Source organism: Dermacentor variabilis, chromosome 8 (genome assembly GCF_050947875.1).
Source record: "Dermacentor variabilis isolate Ectoservices chromosome 8, ASM5094787v1, whole genome shotgun sequence".
NCBI classification, from domain to species: domain Eukaryota; kingdom Metazoa; phylum Arthropoda; class Arachnida; order Ixodida; family Ixodidae; genus Dermacentor; species Dermacentor variabilis.
In genome coordinates, this window is record NC_134575.1 from 137,905,710 (window position 1) to 137,924,512 (window position 18,803).

The window sequence follows — 18,803 nt, forward strand, 5'->3', positions numbered from 1 at the left end:
TCTTTGTAACTGTCAATAGCACAGCTGCCAGACAATTAGTGCTGTTGTCACTTTTTCACTATCCTGTTCTTTGTTGTCGTCTGGCTAGCTATTGCTGGTTTGGTTGCACAGCAGACTTTCGTTTGAGTGTCTTTATATAGTGAATAATAAAAGGCTTTTAAACTGGTGTCCTGTTATACGAACCCTGTTTCATTTTGCCTCTCCCCCCCCACGCAGGGACGTCAACAACAGCATCATGGAGATGCTCATCATGGCCTACTGCTGCAAGACGTCCTGTGCCCGCAAGATTGTGGGCGTCATCCCCTACCTGCCGTACGGCAAGCAGAGCAAGATGCGCAAGCGAGGATGCATCGTCTCCAAGCTGCTCGCGCAGATGCTCGTCAAGGCCGGTGCGTCTCGTTCGTTAGCATTTTCAACTTCTTGTGTATTTGTAGTCACTACTGAGCATAATCTCACCTCGTTTGTTGCTGGCAAGGGCTAGATTTGATAAGGGTTCACACGCTACCATGTCAAGTTTGCCGAGCTTTGCTGCTCACCAGAGAATCCTAATGCATAGTTCAAATCTTCAATTCTGTGTTGGTCGTATAGTATGACTTTATGTAAAAAATGAGTGAAGGAAAGTTGGTCATGCAATCGCATAAATTTGATGTCCTTCCTTTGTAAAGATAGTTCCAGCTCTGAAAACTTAATGAGGGGTCCTCTAAAGGTTGGTGCCCTTTCTCAAAGAAGTGTGGTATATTGCTGTACTGCTAGAGGCCGTCTCTGGTTTGAGTAACAAGGAAGCTTGAGATTTTGGTATTATACAAGGATAAAGGCAATTAATTCACGTCATTCGCTTTTGTGATGGTATGTTGATGCTGTTTCACATTGGCCACCTTGACCAGCTGGTGCACGTGCCTGTCTTTTGGCATTTCCGTCTTCATGTACGCCGCATCTATTTTTATCTTTTCTTTTTGTCTGCACTTGCACTCAATGCTTTTGTTCAGATGGGAGGAGATGGTGTCACACATTTTGCTTCAATGTGGCAGGTTCCCCATTATTCAGTCGAAAGCGGTACGTCACTTGTGACAAACGAATATTTAGAAAGCTTTAGGATCAGTGAGCAGTGATTGTCATGAGTCTTTTCGTGAACTTACCATTTTTGCATCGGTTTATCACAATTCAGGGGCATCTGTGGCCTTTATTATCCTCCATGGACATTCTCCTATGATTTGATTCGTTGACCCACTTCCACTTGGGTCTTTAGCCTGTGGCTTCATCAGAAATGCCTCTTTTAGTATTCAGTGGGTCTGTGCTGGCCTCTTTCCAAGGGATAACAAAATGTTGCGTATATTCTTTAGTCTTTCACTGCACTTGTATCAAGTAATGTAAAACAGCATCAACATACCATAACAAACGTGCACGATGCCAGTAAATGCCATTATTCTCGCCAACAGAAATTTCCAACTAGCTCACTGCTCATGCTAAGGGCATCATCTAACACTAGAGCAACAGACCACCCTCCATCAAAGGAGCAGCACATCTACGAGAACTTGTGGGACAATCTTTTGTGATGCCTTCAGCTGGCTTCTTTTTTTTTTTCGTACCAACTATGTTTTGGAACAACTGACTGAATGGGGCAAGCTGAGAACTTACACTTTGCAGTGCCTAGCATTTAGAGCTGTGATTAATGTGTGTCTTATTCATAAATGCATTAAAATGAAAGTGGCATGTGCACCCTTGTACATCTGTAACGTTGCGGAGGAGTGCGGTTTTAGATAAGAGATTTGACTGCCACTAGTGCACATTATTTGTCTTATTATTAGTATTTACAGTACCTTACAGCCCTACTGCAGGTCATTGATCAAGCATTTGTCACATATGTACTGCAGCAGCCTTACTATGACACCAATGCAATTTGCCACACACTTTGATTTCATGTAGTATCAGGAAACTGCTACTAGTTATAGAACTGGTTCCACTTCATTATGTCCTGCTTGTTGATGGCCTTCAATTGTCATTGCGTCATGCGCCCTAAAGGCAAAAATTAAAAGGAAATTAGCGGGATTTTGTCTATTCTGCGCTAACATTTATCTACAATCTCCTACTGTCAAATTAACCCTATTGAAGAAGTGGAATGCTAATATCTGCTACACTAGATTAAAAAAATTTTTGTCATAAGAAAGAACATCTACTATATACTGGGCTCAATTCTGTGCTACCATCTGGCTTTCTCCGACACTAAGAATACTGAAATTACTGTGTTTCTGCTAGAACTGGATGTGCATAAGTGAGGTATGAGAAATTCGAACTGGCTTTGCTGTTAGAGTAAAAGGGTTTAGTGTTTCCTTGTCGCAACTCCCCCCCACCTTCTTCCCCCTCCTGTTCCTGCAATGTGTGATGTCTCGTTTTCATGCCACAGGTCTGACGCACATCATCACCATGGATCTTCACCAAAAGGAGGTGCAGGGGTTCTTCGACATCCCCGTGGACAACTTGCGAGCCTCGCCCTTCCTGCTGCAGTACATCACCGAATGCGTGCGTAGGCCTTTCTTTGAATTACTGACATCGAAATTAACTCCCCCAACAGTGAATTTTGGTCAAGTAGAAAGAAAGTCCGTGCTGCATTGCAGCTGCAGAGCAGTGCAGTTAAGCAAACTCTTGCATTCTTGCTTGCACTACGCATCAAGCACCTCATCATTTCTGGGTGAAAAGCAAATGTAGAATCGTAGAAGAATTTGGGCAGAACTCATCTATGCGAGAATGTGATTAGTATTCTTTTGAGCTGAAGATGAGCTTGTTGTACCTTGAATGAGTGTTTGTTGTTCTATGTACACTATGTACGTAGAAGTGCTATGGCAGCGCATTAATGAGACTTGTGTGCTGAATATGCAGTTCTAGATCATGTTGGGAGCTTCATGGAAATGGTTGCATAGCCTAAAGGAAAACTGGTCTGGCAGTGCCAAGAGTGCTACGGGCAATAATAAATGCATTTTTGATGTAAAGAATGCTGTTCGCATACTTAGCCGTTGTAGATGAGTTCCGGCTGAAACTCTTTTAAACTGCACTACCTTCGGGATCGGATCATATTTTCTAGCCAGACACCCGGAACAAAAACTGGTCAGGGAATGTCAAGAGTGCTATTGGCATCAAAACAATCCTTACGATATACAGCCTCAAGTGCATATTGCACTGGTGTTTGGCATGGAAAATATGGCTGTTGGTTTGTCACACTAGTAGTTGATCCTCGCAATCGGTCTCATGATTGGGCTCTCTCAGTTGACCTCATGTATAAGTAGACATTGCAAAAGGCATTATCCCATCAATTTAGCACCATTGGTGTCGGAGTATGGCATTGAATGGGAATGCAGAGGCTGCGGTTCCTCACGGAAGAAAAATATCAATGTTTCAGATCCCAGACTACAGAAATGCAGTCATTGTTGCTCGGAATCCATCCACTGCAAACAAGGCCACATCTTACGCTGAGCGCCTGCGACTAGGTGAGTTGGGGCACAGAGGTGCTGCGCTTCGAATGCCATGCAAGCAGTGCTGCAACCCTAGTGAATATTTGGCTTGCCTAATGGAAAGCAAAATGCTTTTAGTAGATAGTGGATCTTGCATGAAATTTTCAGTGCACTTTCTGGGCATTCAAAAAACACTTAGCAGATTTCACTGTTTCTCATCTTGCTTTATCACAGTTTGCTGCTTTGGTGAAATGTGTAAACAAGGACTGCAGGTCTTGTCAGTGTACATGTTGTGTGCCTCCCCCCCCCCCCCCCCTTCTGAAGAGTAGGCAGGCGTTGCACCTCTTCCGGTGGCAGTTGCCAGCCTGCTCCTTGCCCTCCCTTTCCTATTTTGCAAATGTATACATATGTTTTCAAACCTCTGTTCCGTCATTGACAGTGCATGATCTCTTTCTTGGCTCTCTTTGACCACACCTGGCCCTTGCATTGCTAAACCGTGCACATCGTCATCCTTATTTTCCAGAGCACAAAACCTTTACTTCCTGTGCAAACTCCCTGAAACTATAAGCAAAACATTTCCGTGTAGCAATTTGCGAGTGGTCTCTTGTGTTTTCTTTTCTTGCACAGGCATTGCGGTGATCCACGGCGAGCAGAAGGAGTCAGAGTCGGACATGGTCGATGGTCGTTACTCTCCTCCGACAGTTCTCATGTCTGGGCGCACCATGGAGGTTGGCCTCGACATCATGCCTGGTAGGCACCATGGCCGAGGCCGCCCTTTCGTTACATTTAGGTGCAGTCCTGGGCTGTACTACAACAAGCCTAGCTCGTCAACACTATATTGGTAAACATTGCTCTGTCTTTCAAGGCATCTTTCATTGACAGCTTGCACATGGGTCACGCACGCAGCAGAAAGCTGCCATTTGACTCTGAAACACTAGCAACAGTGAAAGCAACAAAGGGGTTTTGTGCTTCAATTGAAGAGGATGATGACAGTGTTGTCTATTTTTCTACCTGAAGTGATGATAAAGAAAGCAAAGACGACATTGCCCATTCTTATAAATGACAAATGCGTATACAGTAAAAGCTCGTTAATTCGAATTCTGGGAGGATGCTACGAAAATTCTAATTATACAAAATTCGAATAGTCCGACGTAGCGTGTGCGTGCTCACACTAAGTCACGTTGGTGGGAACAATTTCTATAGTTCGATGCAGTGGCGCAGCCAATGTAATCGGATGTGGCCAACGCAATGCGACGTGCCGAATGTCGAGATGGCTTTTTCACCGTCCGCGCGCTCGTCACGCCGTCTGCGCCGACCCACAATGTGTGGCGTGGAGAAAAAAAGGTGCCCACACCGCTTCACCGACGGTCACAGACAGTCGTTCAGAGTGGTGCGCGAGTTGGGGTTCATTCTGCGCATGTTCTGAAGAGAGCAACCGACAGCGCACGCGTCGAAGTATAGAGAGGACAGCATTTCGGCTTGTGCAGCGCAAGCAGTGTAGCGTGACTGGCCACAAGTGACGCGCTTTGTACCGCTGAGAGAGATGGTTCGTGTTGAGAAATGAAAGGTTAGTGCTATCTTCTGCAGCCCTTGAGGGAACACGGCTCAGCGCCAACAATGAGGCGAACACGAGTGAAATGAAGGTAGGTGAGGAGGAGGGCCACCAACGCTCGCCACAGGAACGAGAGCTGCACTCTAAAATGCACTCGCAAAATGCACCACAACCTGCTGCGACGTTGGTCTCCGTTGTACTTTTGTAGCTGCACTGGCTGCATGCTGCCGAGTTCCACTATACATACAAGTGGTGTCCAAACACGTATTCCAGTGGTGCTTTCCTTTAGGTAACAACCACGAATCTCAAAGGCTATGCTTTTTGGTAGTGCAAGCGCCGATAAACATCATGGCCGCCATGTTTTAGACATTACCTGGTGCCGCTTCTGGGCAGAGCACCTCGTAGAGAAAGCACATTGCCTCCAATATGTAACATGTAAAAAATAAATAAAAAGGAGAAAGAAGTGCAGCACTGTGTCTGCATTTTTATCTTGACAGTTGTGAGAGAGGGATAGAAGCGACATGCAACAGAGGGGTTGCCTGTACCTGGCCAGGCACTAACGAGTCTCCCTGCAGTCATCAGGCCTAAACAAAACGCTGTAGATGGAAAGAGCAAAGCTGCATAGTCCGCGCGGCAGCACCAGCGGCATCAATGTCTCCCTGCGCACTAGCACTCTTTCCGTCCACAATGACGCAGAGTTCGAATTATCAGTGGTGGTGCAGATTCTAATGTGAATTAGTGGGATGCGTTACATATTGCTTTCAATATATTGTTGAACAGACTGCGGCAGCTACTTTGAATTAATGAGTCGTGAATTAATGAGCTTTTACTTTATGTTAGTGAAAAGGTAAGGAGCTTGCGCCTCGGGTATAAAATGAATTGGTCGCTTGCTTGTTCGTTTGGGCTTACATTGACAATCATCGCCAGTGGTTTCTGCGTAACTTTATGCCTGTTAAAAACTGCTCCAAATTCGTAATTTAGTGCTCCAAGAACTAGTTTTCTTTCCCCGTAACCTGCTCCAAATTGACTTCCCTGCTCCAAGAGTTGCTCCAAATGCTATTGCAGCTGTTGCAACCCTTATTGTACTTTTATTCAAACGCGAGAAATTTTATGAAAATTCAGCACCTCCTCGGTGGAATTAGATATACAGTGCAGCACAGAATACAGGTCCGACGTGGGGGCTCAGCACATTCTTGGCCTGTCCAAGGCCAACACTGGGCACCTGGTTTTAGTGTTTCTGAGGGTGCAGTTGAATAGCAAAATCAAAAGTTGGGTACCAGCATAGGTCATATCTTAAAACTGAATCCCATGAAGAGGAATGATTAAATAAATACTGAAATGAGAACTTTGTGCCCTGCTGTTAAAAAAAATTGAGCATCTGTCAACTCCACAATTACGATGCGAAGCCTTCAGCTCCTCGGAAGCAACACAAATAGTAATTCATTATAGCACCTTTTATATGACCTGTTCAAAATGCGTATGATGTGCTGCTTCAGACGTGAAAAGGGAGACTCGTGATGTCATCGAAAGCAGAGGTGGTGGTCACATTGAACTTTGAATGTGATTGAACTTTGAAGGCCATGACAATGACCATTGTCATTGAATGCTGCCAAACAAGCAAGTTTTCCAGTTGTGCGCTTCTCTCTGAAGCACAGGGGGGTTAATGCTCTTTCCTGGGGTGCGATCGGAGATGGTTGTTCGGCGCGTTCGTTCTGTTACCGGCGCGCGCAATTGGCCTACTCCGCGCCGACATCGCCAGCCGCGGGGCGCGGCCACGTTTTTGGCGACGTCAAAATGACGATTCGCTCCTGTCAATCATCCTCCCACCGAGCATTTTGTCTGCTAGGCGCCGAACCCGACAGGAGCTGGGAAGTTTGGAGCGATCATACGGTTTAGCATGGCACGTCTGGTGGATTGGATTGGATGAAACAGGCGGCTGCGGCTTGGCACGTTTGAATCCAATCCATAGTTTAATTCGAGAAAATGACGCTTCCGTTGGGAACTTAGGTTGTTGCGCTGGCGTTTCTAGAGGAAGGAGGAGAGTGGGTGGCGGTGCGAAACGCGTTTGAAGAAATGGCAGAAAGTGAATTCCGGCGTCGTTTTTGTTTCTCAAAACAAATAATTCGTTGGCTGTACAGAGAAATCGACCCCATCATCTGTGCCAGCGAGCCACTGGAATGTTGTCGCTGCCTCTTGAAAAGTGCGCCACTCTTCCCATCGTTTCTTTTTCTTTTTTCTTCTCGCTGTGCGCGACGCCACCTAGGGACGACGCAAAGAAACTAATAGTTATAAATTGCAGTAGTCACACGTACTACTATTTGAAAACGTGTTTGGGCTTGAGAAGAAGAAATATTTTTTTTTAAATAAAGATTTTATTCATTTAGAAGACGAAAAACATTTTGTTTTGTAGTATACTGTCTGCAAGCAGACGACAAACGACGGAAGTAAACTTCCGAGGAGGTCACCGCTTCCTGATTGGCTGCTCTCTCCGCCCCGCTGTCACAAATTTTGCATACTGCAACTTTGTGACGTTGCAGCAACTGAACAGAACGCGTATCGAACAAAATATCTCCGATCGTGCCCCTGTTGTCTTGTTCAGTGCTGAATGGACTCTGTTTATTGAGTCCATCGAGTCTGCTTTTTCATGTCTCAAACCACACCGCTCTTGGCTCCTGCTTTCAAATGGTAACGTGAAAAGTGACTGCGCGAGAGGCCTCCCAGTCCAATAGATGTTCCACAAGAAAGTGTGGATAGCGTTCAATCTTTTCACGAAGTGGCTGCTTCACTGAATGGTCAAGGAGCCACTCGGTGAAAAGATGCCATTCAAACTTCCTTGTACAACGTTTATTGGACTGGGTGGCCTTTCGCTTTCTTCAAGCATTGTGCCAATGTGTTCTTGCTAATGAACAGGCGCAGTTTCCATGAGCCATCCATATTTGCAGTCAGCGAAACTGAAACACTCGCATTAATTTTTACTCCATGACATGTACTGTCCTTAATATTCAGTGTCTTGTTTGAAAGCATCTGCCAAAACAGTGCCGTTTGGATTTCGTCGGCATTCTATATGTCCAACGACGCGAGAAGTGATTGCGTACCCACTAGGAGCACACTTGCTGGGCCACAGCACGGCGTTTGATGGCAGGGAACGTTCGACACACGTGTTGTACAGTGTTATACTTCTCCATGGGGTTTCCAAGACGATGTTACAGCTGTTCGATGCAGTCTGCTCCTGTTCATTTCACCTCAGATGTTTCGAACACCCTGACAAGTCCCGGCAAGAAACTACACATTGTCATGAAAAGAAAACTTGTTAAGTTTGAATACGAAAGCATGCCACTTCGGTTAATTCGACCCTCACTGACCCCAACCGGTGCCACCTAAAGCGCGTAGTGGTGGTAAGTAAAACCTTGAAAACATAAGAAATTTAACAGATGATGCCACTTCTTTTATCTCCTTTCGTAATTTTGTTAGCACCAACGACAGTGTTGCGGCTTCTGGGCCTCTCACCGACAACAATCCGACAGTTGCTGAGCATAGGCTGCAGCATTACAAGGAAAAACACATCATTGGAAAGCACATGGTGTCTAAAGCAATGCTTGAGTGTTAAGAGGGGCTCATCAAGGCTGACCCATGGCTCAGAAGAGCACTGATGACATGAGCCTAGCTACGTGTCTCGTGACTGATGCTAGCTCTAGCCTTGCTGAAAACATGGCTAAGGTGGCAGCTCTTAATAAATAATTCATAGCATGCAAAAGGCAATGCTTGAGTAGCTTCACATAATTTGAAATAAACTACAGTCAAATCTCGGATAATTCAAATTCGAAGGGGCCCGAAAATGTGTCAGAGTTAAAAGAAGTTCAAATTAAAGGAAGCTAATTGAATGGCCGCGAAAGTGTACGAAAAATTGGGCAGTCCGAGAAAATGCGATAGCATTCAAAGGTCCCTGACTGCTTCTCGCGCTTCCCGGCAACTGGAGCATATGTAATCGTAATGTTCATCTGGAAACGCTTGCCATGAACGCTATGCACGAAGGCAAGCTTTGTGGTGGAACCACAGCTTCTTGCGTGGGCCGTGATGCGGCGGAGACGAGCACCAGCTGGAGTTAATGCAAGAAACCGAGCCGACCACTTTGTGGCCCCCAACACACCCAACATGCAGGCGCGCACAATATAACAGACGCCGCGGCCAGTTTGTGTGTGTGAAGGGAATTTTTTTAGTTTTCGCACAACATAATTATTTTTTCTCGTATATAGTCCAATTACAATCCAAGAGCTATCATGTCTGCAGGTTGTGTGCAAGTCATAGTTTACGATTTTTGTCCGTATTTTAGCTTGCGAAATTCAATTATTTCAGTCAACTGCTTGTATCCCTTCCTACGTAACAATATAGAAGGCCTGGATATACATGTTTCAAAAATCTTTTTGCTGATGCGATGCCTGAAGCCGGACGCCAGCTTTTCTGCGACTTGGGCTCCTCAATACTATCACGTTAAAATGAACGCATGCCTTTTACTGCCCCCAAGTGCTCAAATCACCACAGGCACGTCTGAAATGGCTCTAAAGGCCTGCTAGTATACTTGTTAGGTGGATCGATGCTTGTACTGTGATAGGAGACGGCGGGTGCACGCGTGTATAATTAAAAGAAACATACCATGTTTCATAAATTGCCACTTCCACCTTTTCGTATGCTTCACCGTGAAACACAGATGTGTTACGTGAAATCTGACTTTCAGGAAATGGCATTATGCAACGTGCCATACTTCCGTGCTCCAAAGCCAAACGTGATGATTACAAAGGAGGAGTCGGTGCCATTGCTAACAGCAGCGAATTGTTTCAATGAGAAATATGGCACTGAACAGCAAGAAGCTTGGTAGCGAATGTCGAAGCAGCTAGGCCCAGCGTTGCCACAGTGCGGCTATGGCTGCCTGCTGATCTATGTGCGAGAACGTCGGCTTGAGGCAGGGAGATAATCAAAATGGCGCTGGTGGTGGCTTCGATTAATGCCGTTTCGGACCTGCGGTCATGGCAAAAAGTCCGGGAAATCGGATGCCGAAAGTTTTTTTCGTCCAAAATTGTAGACGTTCTTAAATTCAACTCTATGGCGTACGTGATTGTGCCGCGAATGCATCGGAATTATTGGAAGTCTGAAAAATTGCTTGTTAACTGCACAGGACACTCTTCACTAAGAGAAGCAATCAGTGATGCTCGCCTGCACATGACTGCCCACAAATTTCCGCCAAGTTTTTTTTTTTTTTTATTCTTGGCGCACGGTGTTGAGGGGTCTCTCCTAAGCTTTTTCTCTATGGCAGGGTCAGTGGAATGCTGGTCGGAGGTGCCGCCGCGTGATTTGGTACGCTGCTGAGAGCATTGTCGGAGTGCAGTATGTTTGAATTAACCATCACAAATGCTTGCGCGTTCGAATTACCAGGCGTTCTTGCCCATTAGGATACACAACTTTGACGGGACCACAACATCAGTTCAAATAAACCGAAAGTTCAAATTAAGTGTGTTCGAATTGACGAGATTCGACTCTAATTACAGGACGCTGTGTGAACATATTTGTTGTCTTCATTTAATTTCCCTGTTTTTGTATTTAGAGGTAGAGCAACCTTGTTTTACAACGAGCAAATACCTTCTTGAATAATGCATGTCGAGTTTAATTGTCAAGTTTAACTGTTCGAAATAGTCCAGCAGTTCGCATTCTTTATTTGCTCCAAACTGCTCCAAAATGAGCATTTTGTTGCTCCAAAAATTGCTTCACATCTCAGTGCATCAGTGGCACCACTCATTTATGCACTGTTACAAGAGCTATTCATGTGATTCAAGAAGTGAACTACTATTTCTGTGCAATATTTGACCATTGAATTTCATTTCTACTACTTTTCTCTTGCAGTGCCTGCAGCAAAGGAGAAGCCACCAATCTATGTGGTGGGTGATGTTGGTGGCCGCATTGCCATCATGGTGGTGAGTATTTAAAGCAAATAGCTTTCTTTCTTGTTTCTGTGTGTGTTCGCACCTAGTACCCAAGATGAATTGTGACCAACTCGCAAAACAAGACGGCCTTTTAAGCTTTCTTTGGCTCTTGTGCACATTTTCTTGGGTGTGGTATCGTGCCCAAGGGAGAGAGAGAGCAATACCCAACCACTGGCTACAGCCTTCCTCCTCTCCCGTCACTCTATCCTGCTGTGGTGGCTGTAGGAAAGGACGGCTGTCACCTTCCACACCACCTCTCACAGACCGCACCTATAACTAATCGGCTTTTACAGCCACCTACAGTAACATTGCAGATGTCCTTGTTGCTCTCTACGGAGTTGCACAACAGAACGAAAAACAAAACTAAACTACAGTCGAGCCTGTTCACATCAAATTATCCTGTATATTGAACAATTTCTGAACACCATGTACCGTATTTACTTGTGTAATGAATGCACCCCCTACTTTGCTACTGTGCAGTCCCACGATCGAACGGCTGTGCTGTCCTCTTTCATAGAGGCTACAATGTTTGACTCTTGCACATGTGTTTTAGTAAAGCAAGCACACTTAAGGGGGAAGAGGTGTGCGGAAACTTTCTTTTTTTAACTAAATTTAATGAAAATTGTCACCCAGACAGTTTTTCATGCTCATTTCAATAATATAATTACTCCTTAAATTGACTGAGTGGTTCCAGATATAATGAAAGATAATCACCTATTGTTTATCAGAGCAATTGTAAGAACTGTAGGACTACTGTAGAACTGTAGGACTACTTTTTTTATATTGCAGGTATTGCTATATTAGAGCAGCTTCAAGTTCAATATCCAGACATGGCAATCATCTGGCCTAATTGGTAGCCAGATTTTAAAATTTACACAAGCGAAATTTAAAAATCTGCTCCTAGCATTGTGTAGTGCATACATGTAGCTACATGCTGCTGTTAAAATTATGGTTCTATGTGCCCAGAAGACAAAGATAGCACTTCGGCAAGTTTAAGAAACAGTGAAAATTACATTCTGAGGAAAGTTGAAAAAACATGAGCTTATTTTTATAACATAACACCACAAAATATTTGAATATATACAAGTGCTATTGCATTAGTAGCCTCCAGGAATGTAGCCTGTCTGGTTAGTGTCACTACAGTGATGCCTTCTAAGCACCCGCTGCAAGTTTTCAGCAGACACATGCTCAGGAGACGTAGCCAGCTTGTTTGTCCTGGCAGCAGTGTCGTCAACACAATCTAGTAGTTACGATTTTCGGTCAGTAGCAGTCATTGACGCTAATGCTTGAAGTTTTCCTTGCGCTTCACTGTCAATACGCCACAAAAATTCTGGCTGCAGAATAGTAGCGTCATGGCAAAACGTCGATGAAACACGGCCGTTGTGAGGAGCGCTTCGGGGGACTAGGCGCAACATGCCATTGGGATCTCCAGCGTCGCTCGACTGTGGGAGCGGGCTGTTATTGATGTCATTGGGAAGCGGCGCAGCGGAATGTTGTTTCTCGAAGTTGTACGCCGACTCCCTCTTCCTTTTTTTCTTTTTTTGTAAATTTGTACTTCGTAGTGAACTTTGGAGTCACGATCGGCATTGCTGCCAGCGTGGGAAACCTCACTGGCACGCACGGCGTGCGCACAGCAACTGCAGAATGATGCAGACGACGCCAGTCTAGCCAATGGTGTGGCTAGCAGAGGGTCACGTGCCTCTTGTCGACCAATTGCAGCATGCATTGGGTCTTCTTTTCAAGGCGGGATTTCTTCACTGCCAATGCGCGGGCCGGTGGTGGCAGGAAAATGAAGACGAGAGACTGCTCTTTCAAACGATGTACGGGTCGGCGCGACCGAACAACTGTGGGGCCCGTCACGCGCCGTGGAAAAAGCGCTTTTTTGCGAAAACTATGGCTCATATTTGGCCAACACTAGTGCCAAAAGTTTATATTAGGGCTAAAATATTGATTTAGAATGCGCAAAGTTTGGTGAAGTGGTAGAATAATTGTTGGAAATTCCGAAAATACCATTTTGGAATTATTATTTTTTTTTTTGTCTCTAAAGCTCGTGACCCCCCCCCACCCCCCCACCTTAACACATCCTTTCTGCCAGTGCCAGTGCAAAGGCAGCTTGCAGATTCGAGAGAAAAAAAAATGCATCTGGCACTCTGCAACATATGCAGTTTAAATACTTCATGCTGACGTAATGGGAGAGCATGCGTGCGGGATGCACGGTCGGGCACGGTGCAAGGGAGAGTTAAATGAAGAAGGAGCGGCCGGCACTTCATCGGCATAGTGGTCATAATCGGGCGGAGTGTCGAATTCGTGTATCTCTGGCTCACTTTTCCGCCTGCCTTAGGTTTCGATGTGTGTGATGGACCTTAAGTCGAGTTATATGCCTTCTGTGGGACAAGGAGTTTATCTGCTCACAAAATGGAAACGCTGATCAGACACCGATAAACTTTGACATGCCGATGAGCAGGACGGTCGAGGAAAGAGATGCACACAGCATGCTTGTCAAAACAGGTCCGCGCTTTAATGTGATGCTTGCGATAATGGCAGGCGGCCAGAAGCGGCTACGAGGATGAGCTGGGGCGCGATTGGAGATTGATGTTTGGAGTGTGCATTCAGTTTCACTGCACGCAATTGGCCTAGGCCGCACTTACTATGCTCGGATGACGCATTGGTTTTTTATTCTTTGGTGGAGCCACAATGTGGATGAAGTGGCCAGTGACCTGTACGACAGGTCTGGTGGTTGTGATGCAGAGTGAATTTACGGTTGCAAATGGTATACATGTATTTTTACTGCAAAGATAAGTTATCTTATGCATGTTCCAAATCATTACCGTCTTAATTCTCAATTTTCACTGTTTCAAAAATGTCTCCATGAAATTTACCCCGCATAATGAACGCACCCCCCAACTTTGCTTTGGTATATTAGGAAAAAAGTGCATTCATTATGTGAATATATACGGTAGCTACAATGAGAATATATAGCGAAAATTCTGGTTGCACTGAAATAAAAAATAGCAGCGATTCCTGATATATAGGATGTCAAGTAGTGCAAAAGTGGCCTCAGCTGCTCCAACTCCTTGCATGCTATTGCAGGCAGTGAAGTTGCTAAGCAGAAGAAGATATAGGACTATTTCACACAAAACTAAGCATGAAACTAAGTTCCATCAGTAAAGTGCTTTTATAAATGGTACGTGCTTTTTTGGCGTCTTAATTCTTTAGCAGGCGTATATCGAATTATGCCCTATATCAAACTGATAAGCTTTTTTTTAAAGTTTCCTATAGCGGTGTTCCACTGTAGTGGATATTGTAGGACTGAGGAGGGAGTCGTATGGCTCGGCGCACCACGGTGGCCGTATTTCTTCTCGACACCCATTGCCTAGTTGAAGCTTGGAAAAAAGAGGAAAGCAGTGTGTGCACGTGAAGATAGTCTTTTATGTTTGTAGCTAACACTTCGAGCAGGCCAGCTGGCCATACAGAACACCACTAAGGGATTCTTATAAGAGAGCATGCAGGGTAACAGGGCATTTCCATATTACAGGTTGTGGATAAAGGCAGCCACAGCATCTGCTACAGTAAGGTTTGCTTTAAACTTTTGCGGTGTGACTCCTGCACCCCTTCGAAGGCAATATCAGGAAAGCGTTAACCAGTATAATTTTTTATTAGGCAGTGAGAGGCAGGCGTGGAATCACTAGCATACCAGTTTAGTTATGACAGTTTACATGAAACAAAGTTACAGGCCTGCCGTTGCTTGCCTAAACTGCCATTGCACCTTCATTTTGTTGTCGCCCAGGATGACATGGTGGATGACGTGCAGTCCTTTGTGGTGGCTGCCGAAGTGTTGAAAGAGCGTGGTGCATACAAGATCTACGTGCTGGCCACCCACGGACTCCTTTCCAGCGATGCACCGCAGCTCATCGAAAACTCTCCAATTGATGAGGTCAGTCGCTCGTGTCGAGAGTCTACTCATCCGGTTGTAAATACTTGGAAGTGAGCAAATAACTTTTGCGAAAATTTGAAAATTGGCCAAAGTTTCATGAAAGGGAGAGTTGTTGTCCACCCACGAGTAGCACGAAGCTACAAAGGAAGCCCATGCGAGCTTCTTGGAAAGAATTTGTGCAAAGAACTGAAAACTGTTATATCGTGCATATTACTCAGTACGACAGCAATGGAGGCATTACTCATTCTCTGCCTTTCTTCCATCCTCTTTTTCCTCCCCCTTGGGTGGCTCTAAGCAGGCACCTTCTCATGGCGCTGCGGTAAGCAGCGTCATGAGAAGGCGCGTGTGCTTGGAGCCACCCAAGGGGGAGGAAGAAGAGGATGGAAGAAACGCAGAGAATGAGTAATGCCTCCATTGCTGTCGTACTGAGTAATATGCACGATATAACAGACACCTTTGACAATACAGAGCAATCCCACTTATTTGCGGTATGCACCCTCCTGTACAGGTGGTGGTGACCAACACGGTTCCACACGAAGTGCAGAAGATGCAGTGCCACAAGATCAAGACTGTGGACATCAGTGTACTCCTGTCCGAAGCCATCCGGCGCATCCACCACAAGGAGTCCATGTCCTACCTCTTCCGAAACGTCACACTCGAGGACTGAGCAGACCTAGGAGCCTGGTTTTTAGATGGTGGGTTGTGTGTGTGACTGCGGATCCGGATCATGAGACTGAAATAATCAGAAGAATAAGAATGGGCTGGGGTGCGTTTGGCAGGCATTCTCAGATCATGAACAGCAGGTTGCCATTATCCCTCATGAGAAAAGTTTATAACAGCTGTGTCTTACCGGTACTCACGTATGGGGTGGAAACCTGGAGGCTTACGAAAAGGGTTCTACTTTAATTGAGGACGACGCAACGAGCTATGGAAAGAGGAATGATAGGTGTAACGTTAAGGGATAAGAAAAGAGCAGATTGGGTGACGGAACAAACGCGAATTAATGATATCTTAGTTGAAATCAAGAAAAAGAAATGGACATGGGCAGGACACTTAATGGGGAGGGAAGATAACCGATGGTCATCGAGAGTTACGGAATGTATTCCAAGGGAAGGGAAGCGTAGCAGAGGGCGGCAGAAAGTTAGGTGGGTGGATGAGATTAAGAAGTTTGCAGGGACAACATGGCCACAATTAGTACATGACCGGGGTAGTTGGAGAAGTATGGGTGAGGCCTTTGCCCTGCAGTGGGCTTAACCAGGCTTATGATGATGATGATGTGTGTATGAATCACCTTGTTCGCAGGTGATTCATTTCCGGTGTTCCTTCATTTTTATAGGATTTTCTGCTAGATCTACTGCACCTTAGTCTTGTTTAGCAACAAGGGCATACCTAATGCACAGTGGTCTTTTTTATCAAATCATGAATTATTTTAGCATATAACAGCACTTGTGGAATATAAATTTTTCTAGCAGATATTAACTAGCTTTCTAATCTTAGTTAGCAGATTAAAGAATTTGGAGCTGACTGTATAAATGCAACTGCTACATAGTGGCAGGCAGAGAGTAAAGCATGTGGAGACTTTGATTCTTTTGGTCGTGAAGGTCACTTTTAGAGATATTGCTTTCAGTGTGCGCTCGTTAGCTGGCCGAGTGAAACCGGCTGAGCTGATTATCTGCTTGTGCTATATAGCTCGAACCATCTAACGAGCCATGTACTACATCACGAGAAAGTGATAGTGCGATTTTTCGAGAATACTACTAACCCTGCCAGTCTCTCAACACAACCACGAAGTAGGTGCTGATGAAAAAAAAACTTTTTAATTGAACACTCATTAATTCAGAAAATCTGATAATTTGGACTGGCAGGCATATGGCCTGCCAGTCCATGCATATGGTCCTGGTAGGCATATGCATTATTTAATGGAATCAAACTAATTAATTCTGATATATTTGGCCGCACATCGGTTAATTTGGACAACTCTCTGAGCCTGGCGAGTGCGGAGCACCACAAGAAAGCAAAAGTGGCACCAGGGTACGCAAACGGAAGAAATGTCGGAATGCTTCGTGCCAGTTCCTGCCTTTATAGCCTTTATTCTTGCGTTTACCGCAGTGCATAACACTGCGTCCGCCGCGCGCCTTCAGAAAACCACGTGGTTGCCGTCCATGATCGCTTCGATAGTGACTGCGGTTTCATCCGCACTGGTTGCATCTAACAGTAGCTTCATTTTGATTCGGTGTGCGTTTTGGCCACGTGTCTTCAAAACTGCGTGGTTGCAGTCCATGATTGTGTTGGTAACGGCTGCGGCTTGGCCAGCAGCCATGGCAGCAAACAGTAGTTTCCTTTCGACTCAATGCAGTGGTTGCATGTGCAATGCGATAAACTTGGCGGATGCTGTCAAGGATAAAGACTGCCACCTAAATTGCCGTGGACGGACGATTTGCTGTTGACCAGCTCATTGACGAAAAAATAATGCATGGTGGTGAAAAGCATGTCTCGGATGAAGCTGCGGTCGCACTGGGAAAGAAGTCGCGAGGCCTTCGCTGCTGAGCTGCGAGTGCTGCAGTCACGAGATGACGAGAATTGCAGCTTCCACACTGCTCTCATTCAAAATACAACCTGTATTTGCCTATTCATTCAGTTAATGAAGGTGTGCCTATGTAGTAGGCATTTGTTTACTGTTTTCTTGATACCTTTGATAATTTGATGTTCGGCTAATTCAGACATTTTCAAGACCCATCGAGTCAGTAGCTGTCAAGTGTGCACATCTCAAGGGCCTTCTCGCAATGACGATGGACACCCTTGCCAGCAGTGTTTACGCTAGCATGTAAAAAAAGTAATTGGGGAATGTGGCATGACGCGCTGCTGCCGCACAAAGTTGCAAAGAGTCGGTGGTTACGGTTTGTTGATGCTTTGTTTAGATTATTGCTAATAACGTCTCGCAGTGGCATTCTACCTTTCAAGCTTCTCACTTTTTCGGCTGAAACGACATTTAAAAACGTAACTTCGCGGCTCTCGGAGCACGTGTGGCCAATGCTGCAACTGTAATGGCAAGTCTTCTGCAAGGTGCCGGCATGCCGGAGTAGTTTCCACCTCCTGTCAACTAGAAAACTTCACTATCATATAGAGAATCCACTCATCATGCTGATAGCAAACTATATCACACTCTTGATGAAAAAATTACGGCTAATGCACTCATCGTCTAGAAATAGCAGGTGGTAGGAACTGGCTGTGGGCACCATTTCGAAGGGTCTACAATGTCCATTTCGCTTTAGATAACATTTTTAATGGGAACTTGTAGTTAGATGCAAAGTGGCGGTAACAAAAACGAAAGTACTGAAAATCCTATTTTCGGGCCAAGGTGGTGTCAAATCGTAACTGCTGACGCTAGCTACAGTGTCGTTAATGTTGGTGCATTGTGAAGGCTGAGTCCAAATATAACGAACTACTGATACAATGACCACTTTTCACAAAACCATCCAGTTCATTATAAGCGAACGGGACTATAGTTGCAGAAATATAATGTCAACATATTATTTACTTAGTAAAGTGTACTTACTTTCTTGTGAAAGTAACAGCACAGATCCCACATTGCAGCAGGAATTCTGTATCTCAAGGCCTCCTTGTTGTTAGAGCACTGATGCACATCCGACCATCCTTGAGAAAATTTGTAGATGCAACAATTATTTCAGTATTATTTCAATCATTGTTTCCGTTAAAAGTCAACTGCAGCAATAAGAACATGTTGTTTAGACATTTAAATTATTTCAAAACTGCTTGCATTCAAGGATGCAGAATTGTCACTAGTGATAGTGGTCGCACACATGCCTGTCATCAGATTATTGAAGCATCTGGATCATTCGTTTTGCCGTATGGCAGCAGTACAACTTCAGATTTGTTGATTT

The 18,803-nt window shown here is 45.0% G+C and overlaps 2 protein-coding genes across 3 annotated transcripts in view; one reads left to right on the forward strand and one right to left on the reverse strand.

The window, feature by feature from the left end:
- The window catches only part of LOC142590608 (phosphoribosyl pyrophosphate synthase-associated protein 2), a 50,687-nt gene that overhangs the window by 25,023 nt on the left and 6,861 nt on the right, over nt 1-18,803 (forward strand). For both annotated transcript variants that reach the window (XM_075702923.1, XM_075702924.1), the window contains 7 exons: nt 217-389; nt 2,402-2,517; nt 3,392-3,479; nt 4,071-4,193; nt 10,888-10,958; nt 14,755-14,901; nt 15,410-15,596. In XM_075702923.1, coding sequence (XP_075559038.1) covers nt 217-389; nt 2,402-2,517; nt 3,392-3,479; nt 4,071-4,193; nt 10,888-10,958; nt 14,755-14,901; nt 15,410-15,568 — 877 coding nt within the window. In that variant the 3' untranslated portion in view covers nt 15,569-15,596. The remainder of the gene's footprint in view (nt 1-216; nt 390-2,401; nt 2,518-3,391; nt 3,480-4,070; nt 4,194-10,887; nt 10,959-14,754; nt 14,902-15,409; nt 15,597-18,803) is intronic.
- Nucleotides 15,536-18,803, reverse strand: part of LOC142590607 (uncharacterized) — a 78,729-nt gene continuing 75,461 nt past the window's right edge. The window contains exons 6-7 of the mRNA XM_075702921.1: nt 18,458-18,555; nt 15,536-15,634 (exon numbers count right to left, since the gene is read on the reverse strand). Of these exons, the coding sequence (XP_075559036.1) occupies nt 15,590-15,634; nt 18,458-18,555 (143 nt within the window). The 3' untranslated portion in view covers nt 15,536-15,589. The remainder of the gene's footprint in view (nt 15,635-18,457; nt 18,556-18,803) is intronic.